The sequence below is a fragment of the Sarcophilus harrisii genome, chromosome 6 (genome assembly GCF_902635505.1).
Source record: "Sarcophilus harrisii chromosome 6, mSarHar1.11, whole genome shotgun sequence".
NCBI classification, from domain to species: Eukaryota; Metazoa; Chordata; class Mammalia; order Dasyuromorphia; family Dasyuridae; genus Sarcophilus; species Sarcophilus harrisii.
The window spans coordinates 65,356,836-65,377,154 of NC_045431.1; the positions used below are offsets into that span (position 1 = coordinate 65,356,836).

At 35.6% G+C, this 20,319-nt stretch overlaps 1 protein-coding gene across 2 annotated transcripts in view; it reads right to left on the minus strand.

The window, feature by feature from the left end:
• Nucleotides 1–20,319, minus strand: part of MGAT4D (MGAT4 family member D) — a 109,333-nt gene that overhangs the window by 24,402 nt on the left and 64,612 nt on the right. For both annotated transcript variants that reach the window (XR_004230003.1, XM_003774356.3), the window contains exon 7: nucleotides 17,529–17,604. Coding sequence is in view for 1 of the 2 variants with exons in the window: in XM_003774356.3 (XP_003774404.2) it covers nucleotides 17,529–17,604 (76 nt within the window). In the remaining variant the exon portion in view is untranslated. The remainder of the gene's footprint in view (nucleotides 1–17,528; nucleotides 17,605–20,319) is intronic.

Here is a 20,319-nt window from a genome sequence, read left to right on the forward strand (position 1 = left end):
ATGATTGATGGGGAAAGGGGTGAGGAAAGGGAAAAGTAATGACAAGGGAAAGTAATAACTTATAAAAGGATAGCTTTGGTTTGTTAAAAGAACCAAAGGAAGGATTCTAGAACATTAGTTAAGTCTTTTGCGGCATATTCACGGAAGGATAAAGGCAAGAATTTAAGTGAATGCAAAGACATAAATTAATGAGTTATAATATGCATTGGTAAAAGAACAACTCACTCTAATAAAACAAGAGACATTGTATATATATACAATTACTAAAAGTCTCAAAGTATGGTTGAAACTGGTGATTCAACCAAACTCAAAACATCCCATGGCCTAATGCCCCACAGTTTTTTTTAGATTTCAATTCCAGAAATTTGGATAATGACACTGAAAATAAAGATGAAATTATTTCTTCTCATTGAATTTCCCCCCAAAGATTAAAAGTTAAATACCCTTTTTAGAGGATACAAGAATTATTTAATAAGCTTTTCCTCATCTATTCCATTTTATGAAATCTACAAGTAGATTACTGGTGCGAAATAACCTTTTGGCACTTTTTTCTCTGATAAAAGAACACAATAATGATGTTATTTCATAATGAGGAACAAGGATATATCAGTTATGTTGTCATTTGGCTACAGAAAGTCAAACCTGATAAGGAAAGAAAATTATACTTGTTGAATAAACATACAGATAATTCAGTCTTTTTTTTTTTCAAAAAGATCACTTAAATCCTATAAAAAGGCTCTTTGTACTATGAGAAACAAAAAACTGTGGTAGAAATAACTGTTGCCAACGATGGTGTATTTTCACTATGAAAGTTAACAATGACATAGAAAAATATCACAGGAAGACCTGTGTTTATTTGGCAAAGAAGCCATTATATAGAATTATAATTCAAATAAAATGAATTATTTCATTAAATTTAAAGGAGGCTAAAAGAATATCTAACACCTTTCTGCAATAGTACTAGGCTAAAAGTATGTGAGACAGAGACCCTAAAAAGAGGCTAAGTTTAGGGAAATTCTATAAAGAAAGTAAATTATGATTATCTTTTCACTGCATTTTCCTTCAAACACCTTGTAATCTTTGACCTAAATTACACATGTATATCAAGCTACAGGTATCAACATTTCTTATACCCTTCTGGACCCTCATGCCCCATACTGCTTCCAGCTAGTCAATGACTTTCAATTCAAGTGTCATGTCCACTTAACCCCATCACCTAGGCTGCCATGTTGGTCTTGGCTGTTGAACAAGTGTTCTTGAACTATTTTGTGTTACTGGACAATTTTGCAGTTTTTTGGAAGCCTATGGATGGATCCCTTCTCTATTATAATAGTGGTGTTTTTTTTAATTTTTAAAATTCATAGCTCAAGAAAATGATAAATTTCAGTTAAGAGTTTAATGAAAAATTTCTTACCCATTATACTCCATAGACATCTTTAAAATGTATTGACAAGCTCCTTGTGGGTCCAAAATACAAATTTTAAGAACTATTGCTCTAAGTAATGAACTAAACCAGCTACACCCAGTGAAAGAACTCTGGAAGATGACTAAAAACCATTACACAGAATTCCCATTACCTCTATTTTTATCCACCTGCATTTTTGATTTCCTTCACAGACTAATTGTACACTATTTCAGAGTCTGATTCTTTTTGTACAGCAAAATAACTGTTTGGACATGTATACTTATTTTGTATTTAATTTATACTTTAACATATTTAACATGTATTGATCATCCTGCCATCTAGGGGAGGGGGTAGGGGGAAGGAGAGGAAAAATTGGAAGAAAAGTTTTGGCACAATGTCAATGCAAATGGCATTTGGCAATGGGTAAAACTACCCATACATATTACCCATTATGAAATTATTCTATAAATTAAACTGAATGAAAAGCCCAGCAGATGTGACAGGCTAGTGTTACAACCTGAAGCTAAGTGTAAAATTTTGAGCAGGATAGGGACCAGTGGAAACCACTGATACCACTGTCACTCAGGTCAGTGAAATTATTCTGCAGTTTGTTTGTTTTTCATATCATAGCTATTTTCTCCACTAGTGGTATATTGCCTCCTTTTGCTTTTTCCAATTTGCTTTCACAAATTGTTCCTGCAATATAATGGGACAGAGACCACAGTCTGATACCTTAGAAGCAAATCAGGACTCAGGGATTATAGGGTATTCTAGTTCTGTTTGGGAACTGGCAGAAGATATTGTTGAAATAGTGGACACTGAATAAATTGTGGTATATGAATATTATGGAATATTATTTGGTAAGAAATGACCAACAGGATGATTTCAGAAAGGCCTGGAGAGACTTACACGAACTGATGCTGAGTGAAACGAGCAGGACCAGGAGATCATTATATGCTTCAACAACAATACTATATGATGATCAATTTTGATGGACCTGGCCATCCTCAGCAATGAAATGATTCAAACCAGTTCCAATGGAGCAGTAATGAACTGAACCAGCTACGACCAGCAAAAGAATTCTGGGAGATGACTAAGAACCATTACATTGAATTCCCAATCCCTATATTTTTGCCCACCTGCATTTTGGATTTCCTTCACGGGCTAATTGTACAACATTTCAGAGTCCAATTCTTTTTGTACAGCAAAATAACGGTTTGGTCATGTAAAAAAAAAAAAAAAAGAAAGAAGTAGTGGACATCCCTCACTTCAACTGACATCATAGTTTCTCCCTAAGATGCTGGGAAGATGGTTTCTCTGTCCATGGCTTCATTTTTTTTTCTGAAAGTAATAAGGAGGCAGACACAGAAAGGAGGAAAGGACACTCCTTGCTGCACAACTTTATCTTTAGGACCTCACAACCACAAAGCTTCCCCTGGTTTCCTTTAAACTCAAATCCTGTGTTCTGCAGGAGACCTATTCTTGCTCATTTCCATTGCCAGTACTTTTCTTCTGAAGCTATTTTCCATTAATATTGTGTATATCTCCTAAATAGTTTTTTGCATTTTGTCTCCATCCCCATTCCTCCACCTCACAGCAGATCATTAACTGCTTAACGGCAGAGACAATGTTTTTTCCTTTCTTTCTATCTGCAGGGCTTAGTACAGTGCCTGCCACATAGCATATAAAGTATGTAGAGATTCTAAAATATTTAAATAAGTAATACCTCATATAGGCTCATCTCCCCTAAAGAGGCAAGGACTCTTTTTTAATATTGTCTTTCCATTCTATGTGAATGACACAGAAAAACTCCCCCACCTTTCAGTTTCCAACTAATTAACCTTGGGGTTTCTGATCCTTTAATATTGCATGTATCAGTCTATTACAAATTTGTTCAATTACTTTTGATGCATGCTTATATGAATTTCTGTCCTTAAGAGCTTAAAATCTCCTCTTGAGCTAATTAAGCTGAGATAGACATCATCCTTATTGGTATCCTCTTTTATCAAGTGAAATGAGTTAATTACAGCAAATAAGAACACATTTATTCAATCCATGACACAGTTTGGCATAAATCACGGGCTAAAATAACAGCCTATATGAATAAGCCTGAATTTATGACAAATTTCAAATGAGGGTCCTAAAAGTAGCTGTTACATTTCACATTTTGATTCTGGGTTCCCTTGTGCAGACACAGAAAGCACTTAACTGTAACTAAGCCTCTCTCAAAGATGCTTTCAGCTTTAGAAAAGCACAATTAGTTGATGGAGAGTTAAATGTAAATGGATTTGAGGAATAACTGTAATAGCACACAGCACTGGGGTGAGGCTGCCTACTTTTTTTAGTTGTTTCCCTCTGCCCATTTCAAAACACTTCCTAGAATGCTGAATGAATGCTTTTTGATTGACTCATAGATTGAACATAATTGAATAGTAAACTGAGTTGCAAGAATGTATGGTACAACCAGAAGGAGAACTGGACTTGGGCTGGGTTCAAGTATGAGCTGCTGCTTCCTACTTGTGGGATGTTCAACCAATCACTTACTACTCTTCCCTGGATCAGATTTTCATCCAATGGATTCCATTGGATGGGTTCCAATTTTCCTTAAGTATAAGGCAAAAGGAAGAGATGTAAAAAGATCAACTTATTTTTAAGTGAGGAAATTAACCTTATTCCACTACTACAAAAGACAAAGTATAGGAAGAAATTGCTGTATTAGTACAATGTTGGTCCATCTCCTGTGTCTGGTATTGACTTTAAGAGTCAGCAAATTCTGAGGAAACACAGCTGTGAAGCCATTCTCCAGAAGTATCTATGGCACATGAATCACATCCCATAAGTGATTATGTCATAATCAGAGCACCTGTGGACCAGTGTGAATTGAAATTTGTAAACATTTGACAATGAACCATTTGTATTTTCAGAAGCCAGTTTTGGAGGTTCAAATGGATATAAAATTTCAGAATTATTTCTGGGTTTAGAGAGAATAAGTAAATAGTCCTTGCATATGCAAATACAAATCATTTTTCAGCCATTTCAGACCCTTTGTAACCCCATTTGGGGTTTTCTCAGCAAAAATAATAAAGTGGTTTGTCATGTCCTTCTCTAGCTCCTTTGACAGATGAGGAAACTGAGGTTTTTTATTAGGTTAAATGACTTGCCCAGGGTCACATAGCTAGTAAATGTCTGAAGAAGGATTTGAACTCAGGAAGATGAATCTTTCCAAGTCCAGGCCCAGTCTTTTATCCATTACACCATCAATAAAACATCTTCCTAAAATTTCAAAGATGTACATTTTCCTGTTACTTCCAGCACAGAGATACATGGAGGGATAAAGGCACTTTCTGCCGATTTATTCCATAGTCTTTTTCTAATTCTTATGAAGAATATTTCACAACTGCAGACTTACTTGTTTAGAATTTATAACCTTTACTTTATACTTCAAAGGAAAAGGTAAAATTGGAAGGAATCTAGAGATCACCTGCTCCAGCCCTCTCATTTTACAGATAGGGAAATTGAGTTGAGTCCCAAAGAATTATGTGATTGCAGAGCTGGGATTTAAACAAAGATTTGGGACTCATCACAAAAGGAAGAGGAAGAATACAAAACCTCTTAGCTGAGAGCCATAATCACTTTAAAAGAGTTCAGTCTGACTGTCCACAGAGGAAAAGCCAAATAAATGAAGAATGTCTTTTGTTGAGACAATTAAATGAAATTAAATGGACAAGTCATAGAGCTATGCTATGTGCTGGAAAGATACTGCACACAGATGATGAACCCAACCAAAAATTAAAGAAGAAAAACAGGAGGACCTAGAGAGGGCTACCTTAGGAAAATGAAGAGCTTTTAATGCCACTGAAACAAAGATCCATTTTTACATGATATTCTTCTAGTAAGAAAGGCAATATGGCAAAGTAGCGAGCGTTGGAATCTGAAAGGCCTGGATGCAAGTGCCTCTGATAAATATTTCCTGCATGACCTGGGCCAAGTCACATCATATATTTTTAGGCAAATTACTAGGATTGTGAGTAACAGAGCAAATGTGAGTGTGCAGAGCAAAAACTTCTTCAGTGGAAGTTTCTTAACCCAACCAAATCTGAAAAAGATCCAGGATAGTGGGAAAAAAAATTCTATGTGATTTTGAGTTATAACATATGACAGCTTCCAAAGAATTAACTCTGAGGGTCATCCAAAGGGTCACAGGGAGTTCCATAAAGGATGTGAGTCAGTTGTATGACAATGCAAGAAACTGTGAAGAGAAGCATATAAAAGATATCAGAGATAAATATGTGATTAGAAAAGAACATGGAGCAGTTAGATAGTAGTCAGAGGAAGACAACCAATGGGCAGCACCCATACATACTACAAGACTATTCACATAATAATGCCAAAAGATAAAAATTATAAATAATGTAATTAGAATATATTATATAACACATATATGCCCATATCCATGTATGATTTATGTAATGTTCAAATAGTCCATAAATTAAATACAGATTATAATGTCAGTATAATCCATATATATCCATATAATATCTAGAGCAAAGCTTCTTAACCTGTGGGAAACTGAATATGGAGATTGCAAAAAATTGAGCAACAGCAAAAGATATCAAATATTTTGCCAAGATTTAATTCTTTATGTAAAAAAAAAAAAAGTACGTTCATCTTATTATAGTATGGATATTTGCTTCTGTCTTTTAAAAAATGATAAAATTGTATGTATATCAAAAAAAATTTTTAATAATTTTTTGTGTGATTTGTTATCAGTAAATGTTTAATTTCTATACCCATTTTATATATTTATAAACCCAAGGTCATGTAAACATTTCTGGGATTAAAAGGGGTTGTGATAAAAAAAAAAGCTTAAGACCACCTGGTCTAGAGGAAGATCCCCAACACCATGGGTAGACCTCCTGGGTAAGACTTAAGAAAATGATACTTGTTTAGACAAGACACCAATTTGTCCAGGTTAATTTAACTTTTATACTTGGAAGAAGTTCAATTACATGTTGACATTTCAAAATAAGAGAGATGATTTCAGTGCTTTCACAAAGCTGACATTGTTCATGTGGGAGCGCCCTCTAACAACATGAATTTTAAGCATAATTTAACTTTATTTTGATTCCTCGGGGTGCTTAGGCATTGTGATTGTCTCTGCAGATGGAGATGAGATGGGACATAAGCTTGAATGGATATTGACCCAGCAGCCAATGTCTTTTATATTAATTTTCTTGAAGAAATCCATCCCCAACTTGTTTTTGGTCATTGTCTTCTTTAATGGTTTCAGATAAGAAATCAGTGTGGTATACTAGGTAAAGTGTGGGACAGGGAGTTAGGAAGACATTCCTCTGATACTTTCTAGCACTGTAACCCTGTCAAGTTACTTCATTTCTCTGAACCTCAATTTTGTCGACTTTAAAAGGAGATTCCACTCAGTGACCTGTAAGATATCTTCTTGTTCTAAATTCTATGATTCTAAGAATCATTTTTCCTTTTCTGGAGTTAATTCCTCTGCCTTTACCCAGTGCCACTGTACTCCTTTCTGTTCTGTCTATACTTTTGCTACGATGATTTATATTCCTCTTCCAAACCCTTTTACATTTTTTTTCTCCGGGAGCTGCCCTTCTCTCTGCTTATAAACATTTCTATCCTTGAAAAAACCATCTACAAAAACTCTTCCCTTGACCCTGCTGCCCTCCTAAGCCACCATCCCATCTCTATTGTCCCCCATCACTAAAAAACTTCAAGAAAGAAAGGCACTCACTGCTTCCAGTTCTTTTGTCATCTGCCCACAAAAGTCATTCATTGAATGTAATAGAAAAAAGAGGTGATCCACTTAATAGTAAGGGTGGAGCATGACATATAGAGGGCCAAGTGCTTCACTGACAACTAGGCAATATTGAAATAGAAGAAGACTTCCTGTTGAGTAGCCACTGATTTATAGAAACACATAAACAAGAATTACACCATTTGAGCAAACATGGAAGGGTTATTATCTGCATCATTGGAGCAAGGACCTATACTAAGGACATCATGGATCCTTTGAAGTACAGAGTAAACACATTACTTACCTGAATTATGGATAAGAGTAACATGGAAACTACAGGGGTTTTGTGCAAACAGAGGCAAAACCATGTCTTTAGAAGGAAGGGCAGTCATGACAAAATCAATCTGGTCTGATGTGTTTTACTGTTAATTCCTTCTACTAATGGAATAAAGAAATCAATGAAAACAAATCTCAACAGTGAGCATCCATGGTAGGAGTGAGGGAGATTGCTACCTTGTGGCTCAACAAATGGTCTAAAGGTAAGGGGGTGGGATCAAGTGTAACAAAAGCAGAGGAGCAGAATGGGCAGAACTGGAAGCAGTATGTTATTAATTCTGACCCCTGATATTAGTAAGTATGGAGCATAATATATAAATAGGGGCAAGTGCTTCACTGGTCAGTATGTTTAGTCTTAGTCCTGATTATCGCCATTTTAAATAAATTAAGAATTCTATAATTTGTGGCTATAGATAGACAGACAGGATGACCCAAAATTGAGTGTCGTTTTTAAATTTAAATAGCTTAAAACTATTAAAAGTTGTTATTGATAAATCATTTTCAGCTATGTCCAACTCTTGGTGACCATAATTGGTGTTTTCTTGGAAAAGATAGGGAAGTGGTTTGCCATTACCTTCTTCGAGCTCATTTTACAGATGAAAAAAACTGGGATAAACAGGATGAAATGACTTGCCCAGAGTCACACACATAAAAAGAACCTAAGATTTGAACTCATAATCTTCCTGACTCCAGCTCCAGTGATTTATACCCTCTGCTACCAAATCACCTTGCTACCCTGAGATTCAGGTTCCTCCTCTGAAAAATGAGAGAGGTTTAGACTACTCTGATCTACTCCTAAGATCCCTCTCAGTTCTAGAAGTGCAGATCCTATACTTCGGTATCTCTCTCTATATATTTTTGACTATGTGCATTTGCTACAAGAATTTTATTTTGTTCTGTTGTTTGTTTGTTTTTCCCCTTAATGGAGGGATGGCAAAGAAAGAATGCAAATTCTTATTAAATGAAAAAAAAATCCAACTAAATACCATTCACCATTTTCCTTTTATCATGACTGATTTCTAATACAGCCACAAAACACAGCTTAAGTCATTTTCACCATTTGAAGTGAGCTAGTTACTCCATAGCTAGTATATATGTTATAAAGGAGACACCCCTGGCAGAAATCAACCTGGTTTCAGGATTTCATTGATATCTTGGAGCTCTGTAGATGACAGGGCTGTGACCCAATTGGTCTCAGCACCTGGATTATGGACCTTTTGCCTGGTATTTTAGACCTGTGACTTATCTACCTGAATTCCTGACCCACTTGCATGAGAATTATGTGCCTTTGGCACTTTTATTTACAAGCTGGACTAGCGCCCCTTCACCTGCTCCTTGCCTGTGATAACTATCTTTTTTAAGGCTCACATGGTCTCCCAGGATGTTTGGACCACTGACCACAGCATTTCTATTCTAGAGGCTCCTGCTCTACCACTAACAACACCACAATGTAACTGGACTACAGCCTCATACATTTAGATCTAGAAAGCCAAGACCATCCAGTTATCACATTTGAGAGATGAGGAAAGTGAAATAATGTAGATCTCTAACGTAGGATTTGAAAGCAGGACCTCTGGACCTGGACCCAATGCCACTGTGTCAGTTCATACCAGTGTCTCTTCCTTATCATTTTCCTAGTTCAGACTTCTATGATTTCTCCCCAGACACTTGCAGTAGCTTCCCAACTACTCTTCCTGTCTTCAGTCTTTCCTACCTCCAAACCATTCTACATACAAATTAATTTTCCTTAAAAATATCGCTTAGCATTCCCTTTCCTTATGGAAAAAAAAACATAAATTAAGCAAAAACCCTCCAACAAAAGCAGACCCAACCTCAAAAGCTCCTTATTCTTTACAATAGTTTCCAAATTGCTCTCCTTCCTACTCAAAGCCCACCTATGTGATGGTTCCAACATAATTTTCCAGGCTATCTCACACTACACCCCCACTGGTACATCCAGGGCTCTCATACCTGCCTAGCTGTTCCCCACAAACATCCCCTGCTTCTTATCTTTGTGCTCCTGCTTAGATTGGATTGTTTTTTCCTACCAAGACCATCTGCTTAATTCAAAACAAATATCAAATATCATCACTACCCCAGATGTAACAGAACTAAAAGAAACCTCAAAAGCCATCTCATCTAACTCGCTCCTGACTTAACAGATCAGGAAGCTGAGGCCCAGGGAAACTAAGTGCAATGACTACAGGTCACAGTGAAATATCAATATTTTGATCAAGTTAACTTTTATCTCCAAGTCCTAACCCAATTTCTACTATTTCATGGAGCCAGCTTTCCCTCCTTTGGAGTAGGAATAATCTTGTCTTACTTTTAATTAAAACCAATCTTTCTGGACTTCCACATTCCCATTATACTATCTGAAATTATCTCTATCCCTCTTTTATCTCTCCCAGTTCATAAATTCTGAGGGCAGAGATCAGGCTTTAGGTTTTTTTTTTAATCCCCCAAAGGGATCTAGAAAAGAAATTTACAAATAGTAGATACTCGATAAAAACTTTTCAAATGGGAAGATCACTGATCATATCGTAGAATTTTAAAGCAAAGCTTTTTTTCAGAAAAAGTTCAGCTATAGTTTGTAATTAGGGTCTGTCTTGTTTCATAAAGATTTCTGATTATATAAAATTTATCTAATCATTCCATATAGCTTCTCACATTTCATTTCAACTTCCATGGGAATTTAGAATCAAATTTCCCCTGCCAGTAAAAGAAATCTAGGTTAGTTTTTATATAAAATGTATTTTTAAAAGAGAAAGAAAAAGAAAAAATGTTAACATGTCGAAAATTCATCAAGTACTTCAATTAATTATCAGGAATATACAATATTTTTGTCCACACTGGCTAGGGCAGCATCTCAACATTTTTGGAATATGACTCAAGGCTTTGGGCACAGCCTTAGGAACAATAAATGAAATAATATCAGCTAAATGCAGGACAAGATAACATTGAGGAATATAATATCAAGTGGGAGGGGAAGTGAGAGAACCATCTGCTGTCATTCTCAATTAGCCTTAATGACCATCAATGCCAGGAAGGAGAATAAGACAACAATACCTAAAGAAAGGAAACAAAATCTCTCTAAACAGAACATTAAAATTTTCTGTTACAAATATTTATAAGAAATAATGTATCTTTAAAAACTCCACATTAAGTAAGATTGCAAAGAGGTTCTTAGTGAAAGGTCATTCTTTTCCTTTTGATGTCCCTTTCCCCTTCTCTTTCCTCCCCAGGGCTTTGTGAATTGGAGGTCAAGGCTTCTTTAATGTCTATTGCTAATTTATTCCTAGCATCACAGAATTAATGGAACTTGAAGAGATCTTAAAGATCATTTGGCCCAATGCCCTCATTTTATCCATGAAGAAATTTTGTCTCAGAGAAATAAAAAGTCACACAGATGGTGAGGAGGAGAGCCAGGATTTGAATCCAGGATTTTAGACTATAAATTCAACATCTTTTGGGCCACACACATTATGGCTCATCACATCAGAAAATAAAAGGGATGAAAGTCATTTTCTACTTCTACAAGGATGATATTATTTAGAATGTAACAAAAGCTTTTTAACTGGCCTCCCTATCACTGAATTTAACAAATTTCATTAAGCACCTACATTTCTGAGCATTGTACTAGGCTTACAAATACAAGAATAAATCAATCCCAACTCTTAAGGATTTTACATTCTTCTTAGGGGAAAAGGGGGAAAGAACATATCTGCAGATAAATATGATATAAAGAAAACTTAAAAGGGAGAGTATTAACAACCAAGGCAGGCAAAGAAAGCCTCACAGAAGATGACATAGTGAGGAAAGGAAATGATCAAGAAAATCAAGATTCTGAAAGACATGGCTGAGTACAGACTGTATTCAGGAAAATTTTACAGTCTGGCTGGAACAAAGGGCTTCTGAAGGGGAGAACATAAAGGCTGAGAAGTGGAAGCTATATGGTGAAGAGCTGTAAATGCCAAAAGGAAGAAGTGAAAGTCCTCTGATTCTTAATTTCTCTATACTGTTTTTAACTATACTAAATGCTATAGAGATAGAAACAGGAATTGATATGTTGCTTGTGCTCCTTCTCTCTCTTTCTCCTCTTTCTTCCTTTCTCTCCTTCCTGCCTTCCCCCCCACTCCCACTCATACCTCCCCTTCCCTAAACTGAAAGACACATAGATATAAATATCTATAATACCTATATCTGTAGCTATCTATATACATATATATGATGTAAATATCTATAACAATAGGGTATTTGTACAATAGGTAGGTAGACAGCTATAGATATGTAGATAGATAAGACAGACAGACAGCATGAGAGGCAATATGAGGCAATAGAGGGAGCTGTTCCTCAAATCCAGCAACACATGGGTTTACGTCCTGCCTTTGATAAATATTAGTTGCCTGATCATGGCCAGACTTCTTGATCTGCCAGTGATTCAGGTAATGTTGAAAGATTACAAAATTACTGAGAAGTTATCAATATGTTTCAGTAAAAGAATCTGCTACATTAGGAGTTTCCTACACAGACAAAATTATGAATCTGGATCAAAAAGAAAAGGATACTACTGAGCAAATGGTTACTTAGTACTATTCAAGTGATACACAATTCAAAAAGGAGTTGGTAGATATGAAGTGGTTGTTGGAGGTAAAGCAGATTTTTGTTTTGAGTTTGCTTGGTCAAAACCTCCAGATATAACCAGTTTGAAAAGAAACTTTTATGCATGACAAAATTTTAAATCTCCTTTCAAATTATAACAACCAGCAGTTGGTCTGTTAAGAAGTCACTGTACTTAGGAGCACACAAGATTTAGCTTGTTTACAGAAATTCTGGTCTACTAATCTGCTGAGTTAAGAAAATCAAGGTAGCAGTAAAAAATGGCACAGGTTATATAAATTTCTCAGGGTTTTTATGTTACCTCTACAGATTTCTACCATTGTTATTCAATAAAAGGATTTTATTAGTACCATACATGTAGGTAACCTACTCAAGTACAAATAATTCCTTTTTGCCCATACTTTAATTAAGAAAGATGTGTGCCGATTTCAGAAGCTTTTTTAGAAAACATTCTAGGGTCTAGCTGGTAAGTTCGTCATCATGGTTAATGGACAGAACGCTAGACATAAAATTCAAGAAGACCTAGATATTCAATCCTACCTCCTACAAATAAGAGTGTCACATGGCTGGCTGTTATCTTGGGGGTGTTTCTAAAACTCCCCTGAACCTTCGCTTTTTTATCAGAGGATTATAAACATGTTACCTATCATACTGTCTATAGCATATACTATCGACCTCCCCAAGAATTCTGGTATCTATTGTGGTTCAGTGAAGACACTGGCCCAGGACCACCAAACATAGAATGCCTACATCACCGAAGGAGCTGGGCAACTATGTGCAAAACAAAATTGTGGTAGCTCAAAAGAAACATGAGATGTTCAGATTTGGAGACATCTCCCTTCCAAATGATCATATTGATTATGTGTGAGAGCCTTCTGAACTCATATTGCTCTGATCAACCACAGGTGGACACTCTTACATCGACTCCCCAAAGAGTGATGTCCTTTTGACCTTCTTTGAACATATAAAACAAATAACATTAACAATACTGCCCTTCCTGCACCATTGGTATATGAATGTGTCGGAACACTATTGTGCTATAAAAAATGATGAGCACACAGATTTTAGAAAAATCTGTAAAGAAAGACTTACATGAACTGAAGCTGAATGTAGTGAGCAGAACTAGTGGAATACTAGTAATGGCAAGATTGTGTGATGATCAATTGTGACAGACTTAGTTCTTTAAAGCAATACTAGTGACTCAATACAATCCCAGCAGACTGGGGATAGAAAATGTCATAAGCATCCAGAAAAAGAACTATGGAGGCTAAATGCAGATGAAAACATATTATTTTCACTTTTTAAAAATTTTTTTCTTGTGATTTTTCTCTTTTGTTCTGATTCCTTTTTCACAATATGACTAATATGGAAAAAAAAAATTTTTTTTTAAATTAGGGGAATAGTGAGAGGTTGGTATAGTATCTAATGAAGATTTTTTTTTTAAGGATGAGGGAGACTTAGGTATGTTTGAAGATAGCAAGAAAGCAACCAGTCACCAGGAAAAGATCAAAGATTTCAGAAAATTGAGGTTGCAATTTATCCTTACACTAATCCTGGGAGATACATGCTATTAGCTCAATGTTATAGTTAGGGAAACTGAAGTATATATAAGGACTTGCTTAAGGTCACACTTTTACCGCACTTTCATTATAGAACTCAAATTCAAAATTCATTCCAAAGCTTCAATTTAGATAGATATCACTGAATATGATCCATTTTTTTATTGAATCAAACAGCTTGCTAAGTGTCAAGATTTGAACCCAGAACTATATTATGCTGGCATAGCACATCAATCCATTGCTAAAAGATTTCTTTCCTGCTTTTTTTTTTCCACTTAGTAACATTTTATTTTTCTCCAACTACATGTAAAGATAATTTTCAACATTCATTTTGTAAGATTTTGAGTTACAAATTTTTTCTCCTTCTCTTCTCTCTTTCCTTCTTCCTCTCCAAGATAACAAGCAATCTGATACAGGCTATACATGTATAATCACGTTAAAGATGTGTGACGCAATAAGAAAATGAATCATATTCAGTGACATCTGTCTAAATATCTGACATCTTCAATCTTTCCCAAGTCTCCCTCATGCTTAAAAAAATAACCTTCATTAGATACTACCAACCTCTCAAGCTATCATCTTAAATCTTTTGTTAAAGGGAAAAAAACAACAACCATGTTTACTATTTCTACTTCCTCTTTCCTCACTCATTCTTCAATTTTTTGTGAAACAGCTTCTGTCCTCATCATTTAACTGAAATACTGAAAGACTCCTCTAGGACCATTTTCTCCCCTGAGTGTCAATTCCATATAACCAACTGCATATTACACATTTCAAAATGTATGTTCCAGAAATATCTCACACTCATCGTGTCTAGAACTAAACTTGTCTTGAAGCTTATCCTTCTTCCAAATCTCCTCTGAGTGAATAATCATCAAATACTAACATTTCTGAGGTTATACAATTCTGAGACAAAAACAATTATTATCACACAGGGAGTATCTTTGCTATTACACAGCTTATAGTTCATTTGGGAAGACAAATCAGCACTATTTAAATAAAGAACTCGAGAAAAACTAAATAAAAATACTAGATATCTTCAGGCAATACAAAGAAAATGAAGGCAGGATATACTGTAACCAGGCAGTTTACTTAATAATTAACAACTTTGGACACTGAGGTTTTTTTTTTTTTTGTTAATGGACTGTTTACTGAAACTAGAATGACTGGGAAGTAACCAGTCAGGCACAACACTCAAACAGATCATTATTCTTTGGGAAATGTCAATTGACTATCTGGGGATTATGATGCTAAGGAAAGTGAGGCTAAGGGGACTGGCAGTTAATAGCCAATGCAATGAGGAATTAAGATAGAGGAAGTTTCTGCAAAAGGAAAGCTGGAAAAACTGAGCTATGGATGATTAAACTAAAAAGAAAAGAAGGTAAAGCTTACATAGTCTGTAACAAATCTTGCTTTCAAGTTGTTATAACTGCAGAATGGAACTGTGAAAAGAATAGTTGGCTAGGACTATGGAGACCTGCGTTCAAACACATTCTTTTAGTGGGGGGTAGGAGATGAGGGAATTAGGGTTGAATGTTTTGTCCAGGATCACACACAATAAATGTCAAATATCTTGAGGCCAGATTTGAACTCAGGTCCTCCTAACTCCAGGGACCAATACTCTACCCACTATACCATCTTCCTGCCCTGTTTAGATTTCTGACAATTAATGGCTATTTGACGCTGGGGAAATGTCAGCATCTGAGCCTTTTTTTTTTTTTCCTCATGTGAAAAATGGAAAGCATCATCCTTGAGCTTCCTAAAGAGGGCCTTCTGTAGCCATTTAAAAACAGACACTATAAGAATAAATTGCTACTGGTATTATTTATTATGTTTATTATTATATACCATAGTCATCTAATTTAATGGAATAATAAGTCCTTTGTGGGCATATTACACAAGTTTCAGTTGGAAAACTTGCATCAAGCAGATTAGAATCCTGGGTCAAATCTAATAAAATGACATTTTAAAAGACAAATGAAAAGTCTTACAATTGGATTTTAAAAATAAAATCATAATTACAAGCTCAACAGGAAAAGAAAAAAATACAGCTACCTGCAGCTTGAAAAAAAAACTTTTGGCAAGGGAAGGTTAATGAAGAGCAAACTCATATTTTATCTATTAAATGTGTGATGGGGCAGGTGAGATAATTAATACAGTCATTTGACTAATGTGGAACAATGAAGAGAGAGAGTGTCAGTTTGCCTTCAGTTTCAAAATCAGACTATACCTTGAATACCATCTTCTGTTCTAGGCAACACAATTTAGAAAGGATATTAATAAGTTGAACAGATTTCAGAAGAGGCTAGCTACAGTGATCCAACCCCACACATTCATACCCTGTGGGCAGATGCTTAAGAGTAACTTTTCAAGTATTTGAAGATCTGTCACTTGGAAGAGGGATTAAGACTTGTCCTTGGCTTATGAGGCATCAGAATCAAAGGAAGGGTATAGGTGTCATAGAAGGGAAATTCAGGCTCCTTTCTAGCAACAAGAGCCAACCAAAAGTAGAATGTCCTCCCAGAAATCTGAGGTTTCTTCACATTTTCCGTGGTGTTGTTTCTCATCCCCCAGCTCTTAATTCTCTTTCTATCTGCAATTTTCCCTAGCTATGCTGCCCAGGGACCAGCCTATCTAAATTCAAAAAGTTTCTTCCATAGGGAGAAAAATTCTGCAAACACCAGAAGTTTTCAAAGTTGCAACTCTACTAAATTGTTAAAAGGAGTCGTGACCCTCATTGATGAAATCATACTGAGCTTGAACTCCACCAAAACTCCCAGTGTTCAACACAGTGCTTTGCACATAACAAGCACTTAATAACTGAAGTGATTTGAAGCAAGGTATCTAGAGTTACACTGTTAATACTGTTAGTACTGTTAACTTATGAACTCTGGTTGTGGGTTGTCAGGAAGTAAGAGGGTGTTTCTGCTATGGAGGAAGACATAAGGATGCCCAAGGAAACTTTGAAAGAGTCACTCTATTATACAGGAATGGGAGAACCAGATTTGACATTTTTGCTTTCTGAGTTAAAAAAAATCTCTTTACCATAAAATAAGAGTCCCATTTATTTCTACATATGAAAACCTGAGTACTTCAAACTCAAACCAAGCACAAAGAAAAAATTGTTGAAAACTAAAGAAATAAACTATGTCACAAAAGATGATGGAAATGATCACTGAAATCTATTTTTTGAAAAGACAATCTAAATTGATAAATTGTAACCACCTTGTAACAAAAGGAAAAATTAAATTGTCAAAATAAAAAATGACAAAAGTAAAATTAGCAATTTAAAAAAATCAATAAACATAAAGAAATAAAATGAAGGATCAGCTACATAAAACAATGATCATAGCTACAGCAAAACAAAGACTCTCTATAAGCCGATATCAAGCTTCCTTTATAACTATATCTCATGTAGAAAAAAAATGGGTGGCCTTGTATAGCACTCACACTTTCATCTCTTTGACTAAATGCTCGCATCATTCTGGAATGCCCCCCCCCCCCCCCATGACTGCTGCTTACTGATATATTATGCTGTCCTTCAAGTATTAATCCAGAGGATGCTCCCTCCATGAATCTGTCCCAGGTCCTTCACAGCTGTAAAGGCCTTATACAGCATTTTCTTCTCTTAGGTATGCACTTGCCATTTTTTACTTCCTGTTATAATGACAACTGTTTTTATCTTTTTCTTTTATACAGTTGTAAGGGAATAGGGAGACAGAACAAGGCAGGGATTGATCTTGGCATATACTCCCCAGTGTGATGCTATGCAAAGAACTGCCTGATATGCTTTGTTAACTGAATGGCGCTGCTGAAACTATTGATAATATCACCTTACCTGAAGGTAAAACTTGCCCTTTTCTTGGGCATATAGCATCAAGAAGCTGTAATCCAGGTTTTGCTTGGTCCTCCACCTAAAGGTTAGCAATAAAATCTCCATTAATATTTTTTTCCTATTATTGTTGAAAGGTATGATGTATGCAACACAATTCAGGGATTAGAAGAACTGATAAACTCTTCAAGATGGTTATTATGGGAAAGTGCTTCTGGGGTTAAGGATGTACTAAAGAATGCTGTCTTCTTTACTTAGCTAACAGCAACCACAATAAAATGAGGGAAGTTTGAAGCACCAAACCAGACATGTCCAATCTTCTTATTTGTTATGCCATTTCCTATTGAGATTCCTCTAATTTATTATAAATAACAAATCTGAATCATTATCATGTGGAGTCACCAGAATTCTCCTTCTACAAGTGCAATTATTGCTTGGCAAGGGGGAAAAAAGTTTTCCTATATTTATAAGATGTATGAGGACCACGAAAGCTGTCACTTGATTTTATAAAAGAAAATGCTTCATTTCTGCTATCTACCAAATTCACCATAGACAGTCTACATACATTATATAAATTGTACAAATCTTTCTGAAAGATGCCCCTAAAAAAAAAAAAAAAAAAAAAAGCTGTTTCCTAGCATAGAGTCCTATCATAGATGTGTATACAAATCTTCCCATGGATAGATCTTTCCATGCCATCTGCCACAATTTCTCATGCTTAAAAACAAATTCATGGCACTTTTGACATGAATTAATTTATATGGAAAAAAAATCTGTGAATAAGTTTCTCAGCCAACATAATTTATGCATTTTTGCAAATATCTACCCTTTCTAATAAGGGATCAGTGGTATTAAAAATAAATTATTCTATCATACATAACATATGCCAAAGCAGTCCATAACATGACAAATTTAAAATCCTTCTTTTTCCATGATAGTAGGATGGCCAGGGAGGGTGAGAGAAGGGGAAAGGATAGTGTAGAATGTTTTTTTCTGGTCCAGTGTCTGCTAAAATATAAACTTCATGGTATTAGTACAAGTGAATAAGTGATATATTAAATATAAAATCTAGATAAAATATTTAATATAAATGACATAATAAATAAATGCAGAATGCAGTGACAAGTTTGGTCTTAGCCAAGGGAGCTGGAGGCACTAGCCTTACCAGCTGCTGGTGGAGAGTAAGCAGTCTCCTTGTTCCATACCTATAGTGTGTGCCTACTGCTCTTCCTTCAGGAACCTCCCCAACTTCTCCCTCTCCCTACACTCAGACACAGACAGAGTTTGTCTCATGCCTGAAAGGCAAACACACCCTCATCTTGCTGCTCATCCTCCTTGTCAATTGTCCTCTACTGCTGCCTCTCCAATTAATCCCCAGCTCCCCCAGCAACTGGCATGGAGCATTTCACACGTATTTTTTAAATGAATGGGTACACTGCATGGCTTCTTGCTACCTTAACAACAATGGCAGCAGCAGGACTAGGAATTATTATGAAATCTCTCTACAGCTTTGAAGCAATCAAGATTGCTGTGTTCCAGGGTCTCTTAATCTCTTTTGAGAGGTCAACTATCTTACAGTTGCTCTCACATGAAGCAATCTATAATGTATATAAAAAGACAGTATTGTCTATCCATAGTGGGCTACAGTTCTTTCTTATTCTTCTGCACATATCATACTGATATCCTGGGCATTTTTTGGTGACTAAGGAAAAGTGAATTAGTATCTCATTTAGCTCATGAAACAGTAAGGGAAAAAAATTGCTGTTTTTTAATTCTACTTCACATGTTTCTGTCTTTGGATCAAAGTAGTTAATTCCCAAACTAAAATAAATAAATTATGATTTGAATAAGTGCAACTGATTCCTAAATGAAAATAAATGAAAAAAAACTTGAAGGAGTAAAATCACATTCAATTCTTAGGACAACTGAAAAGCTTTCAGGAAGATGGAAAGGTCAATGATTTACTTTGGCAGCCCTGGCTAGAATCCAGCCAAATGATCTGCACACTGAAGGAGACAGAAAGGCCAAGACCTCTTCAAGGCACCTTTCTCACCCTTACAGTCTACCACCTCTTTAAAATCTATTATTGCCAAGGTAAAAAGCAGGTGCTTGACAGGGCACAGAAAATGGTCATTTAGTTAATGAAACAGTAATATATTAAAAAGGACATTTGATTTATATCTAACTCTGGCTAGAAACAATATCATTATTGAATTCAGAAGTAATAGAATGAATTAATATTTTTCAAATGAAGTACAGAAGAAAAAAGAACTGGCTTTAGGGCCAGAAGATCTAGGTTCAAATCCCACTTCAGATACTTTGCTATTTGTATGATCATCAAACCTCCCTGAGCTGTAGTTTCCTCATCCATGAAATGGAGTGGTAGGTTCAGAAAAGATGGTCTTTGAGTTTACTTCTAGATATCGATACGTAATTTTATGATCTTGTGGGTTTAATTAATAGTGAAATCATTTGGAGAATCCATGACTTGTAAATTTAGACCTAGACAAGACTTTAAAAAGAGGTTGTTTGATCCAACTCCTTTGTTTTAAAAATGAGCAATCTTGGGTCCTGAGAATTAAGTGATCAAAAAAGTCTAGTCTTCCCCAATTAGACAATTAGTTCCTTGAGAGCAGGGACCATCTTATGTTTTTTATTTGTTTGTTTGTTTTTTTCCTACACTTAGTGCTTAGCTCACAATAAACTTTTTTTTTTCTTTTTGGAAGGCACTCAGGGTTAAATGACTAGAACAGCTAGGATGTAACCAAGGTAAGATTTGAACTCAGATTCTCCTATC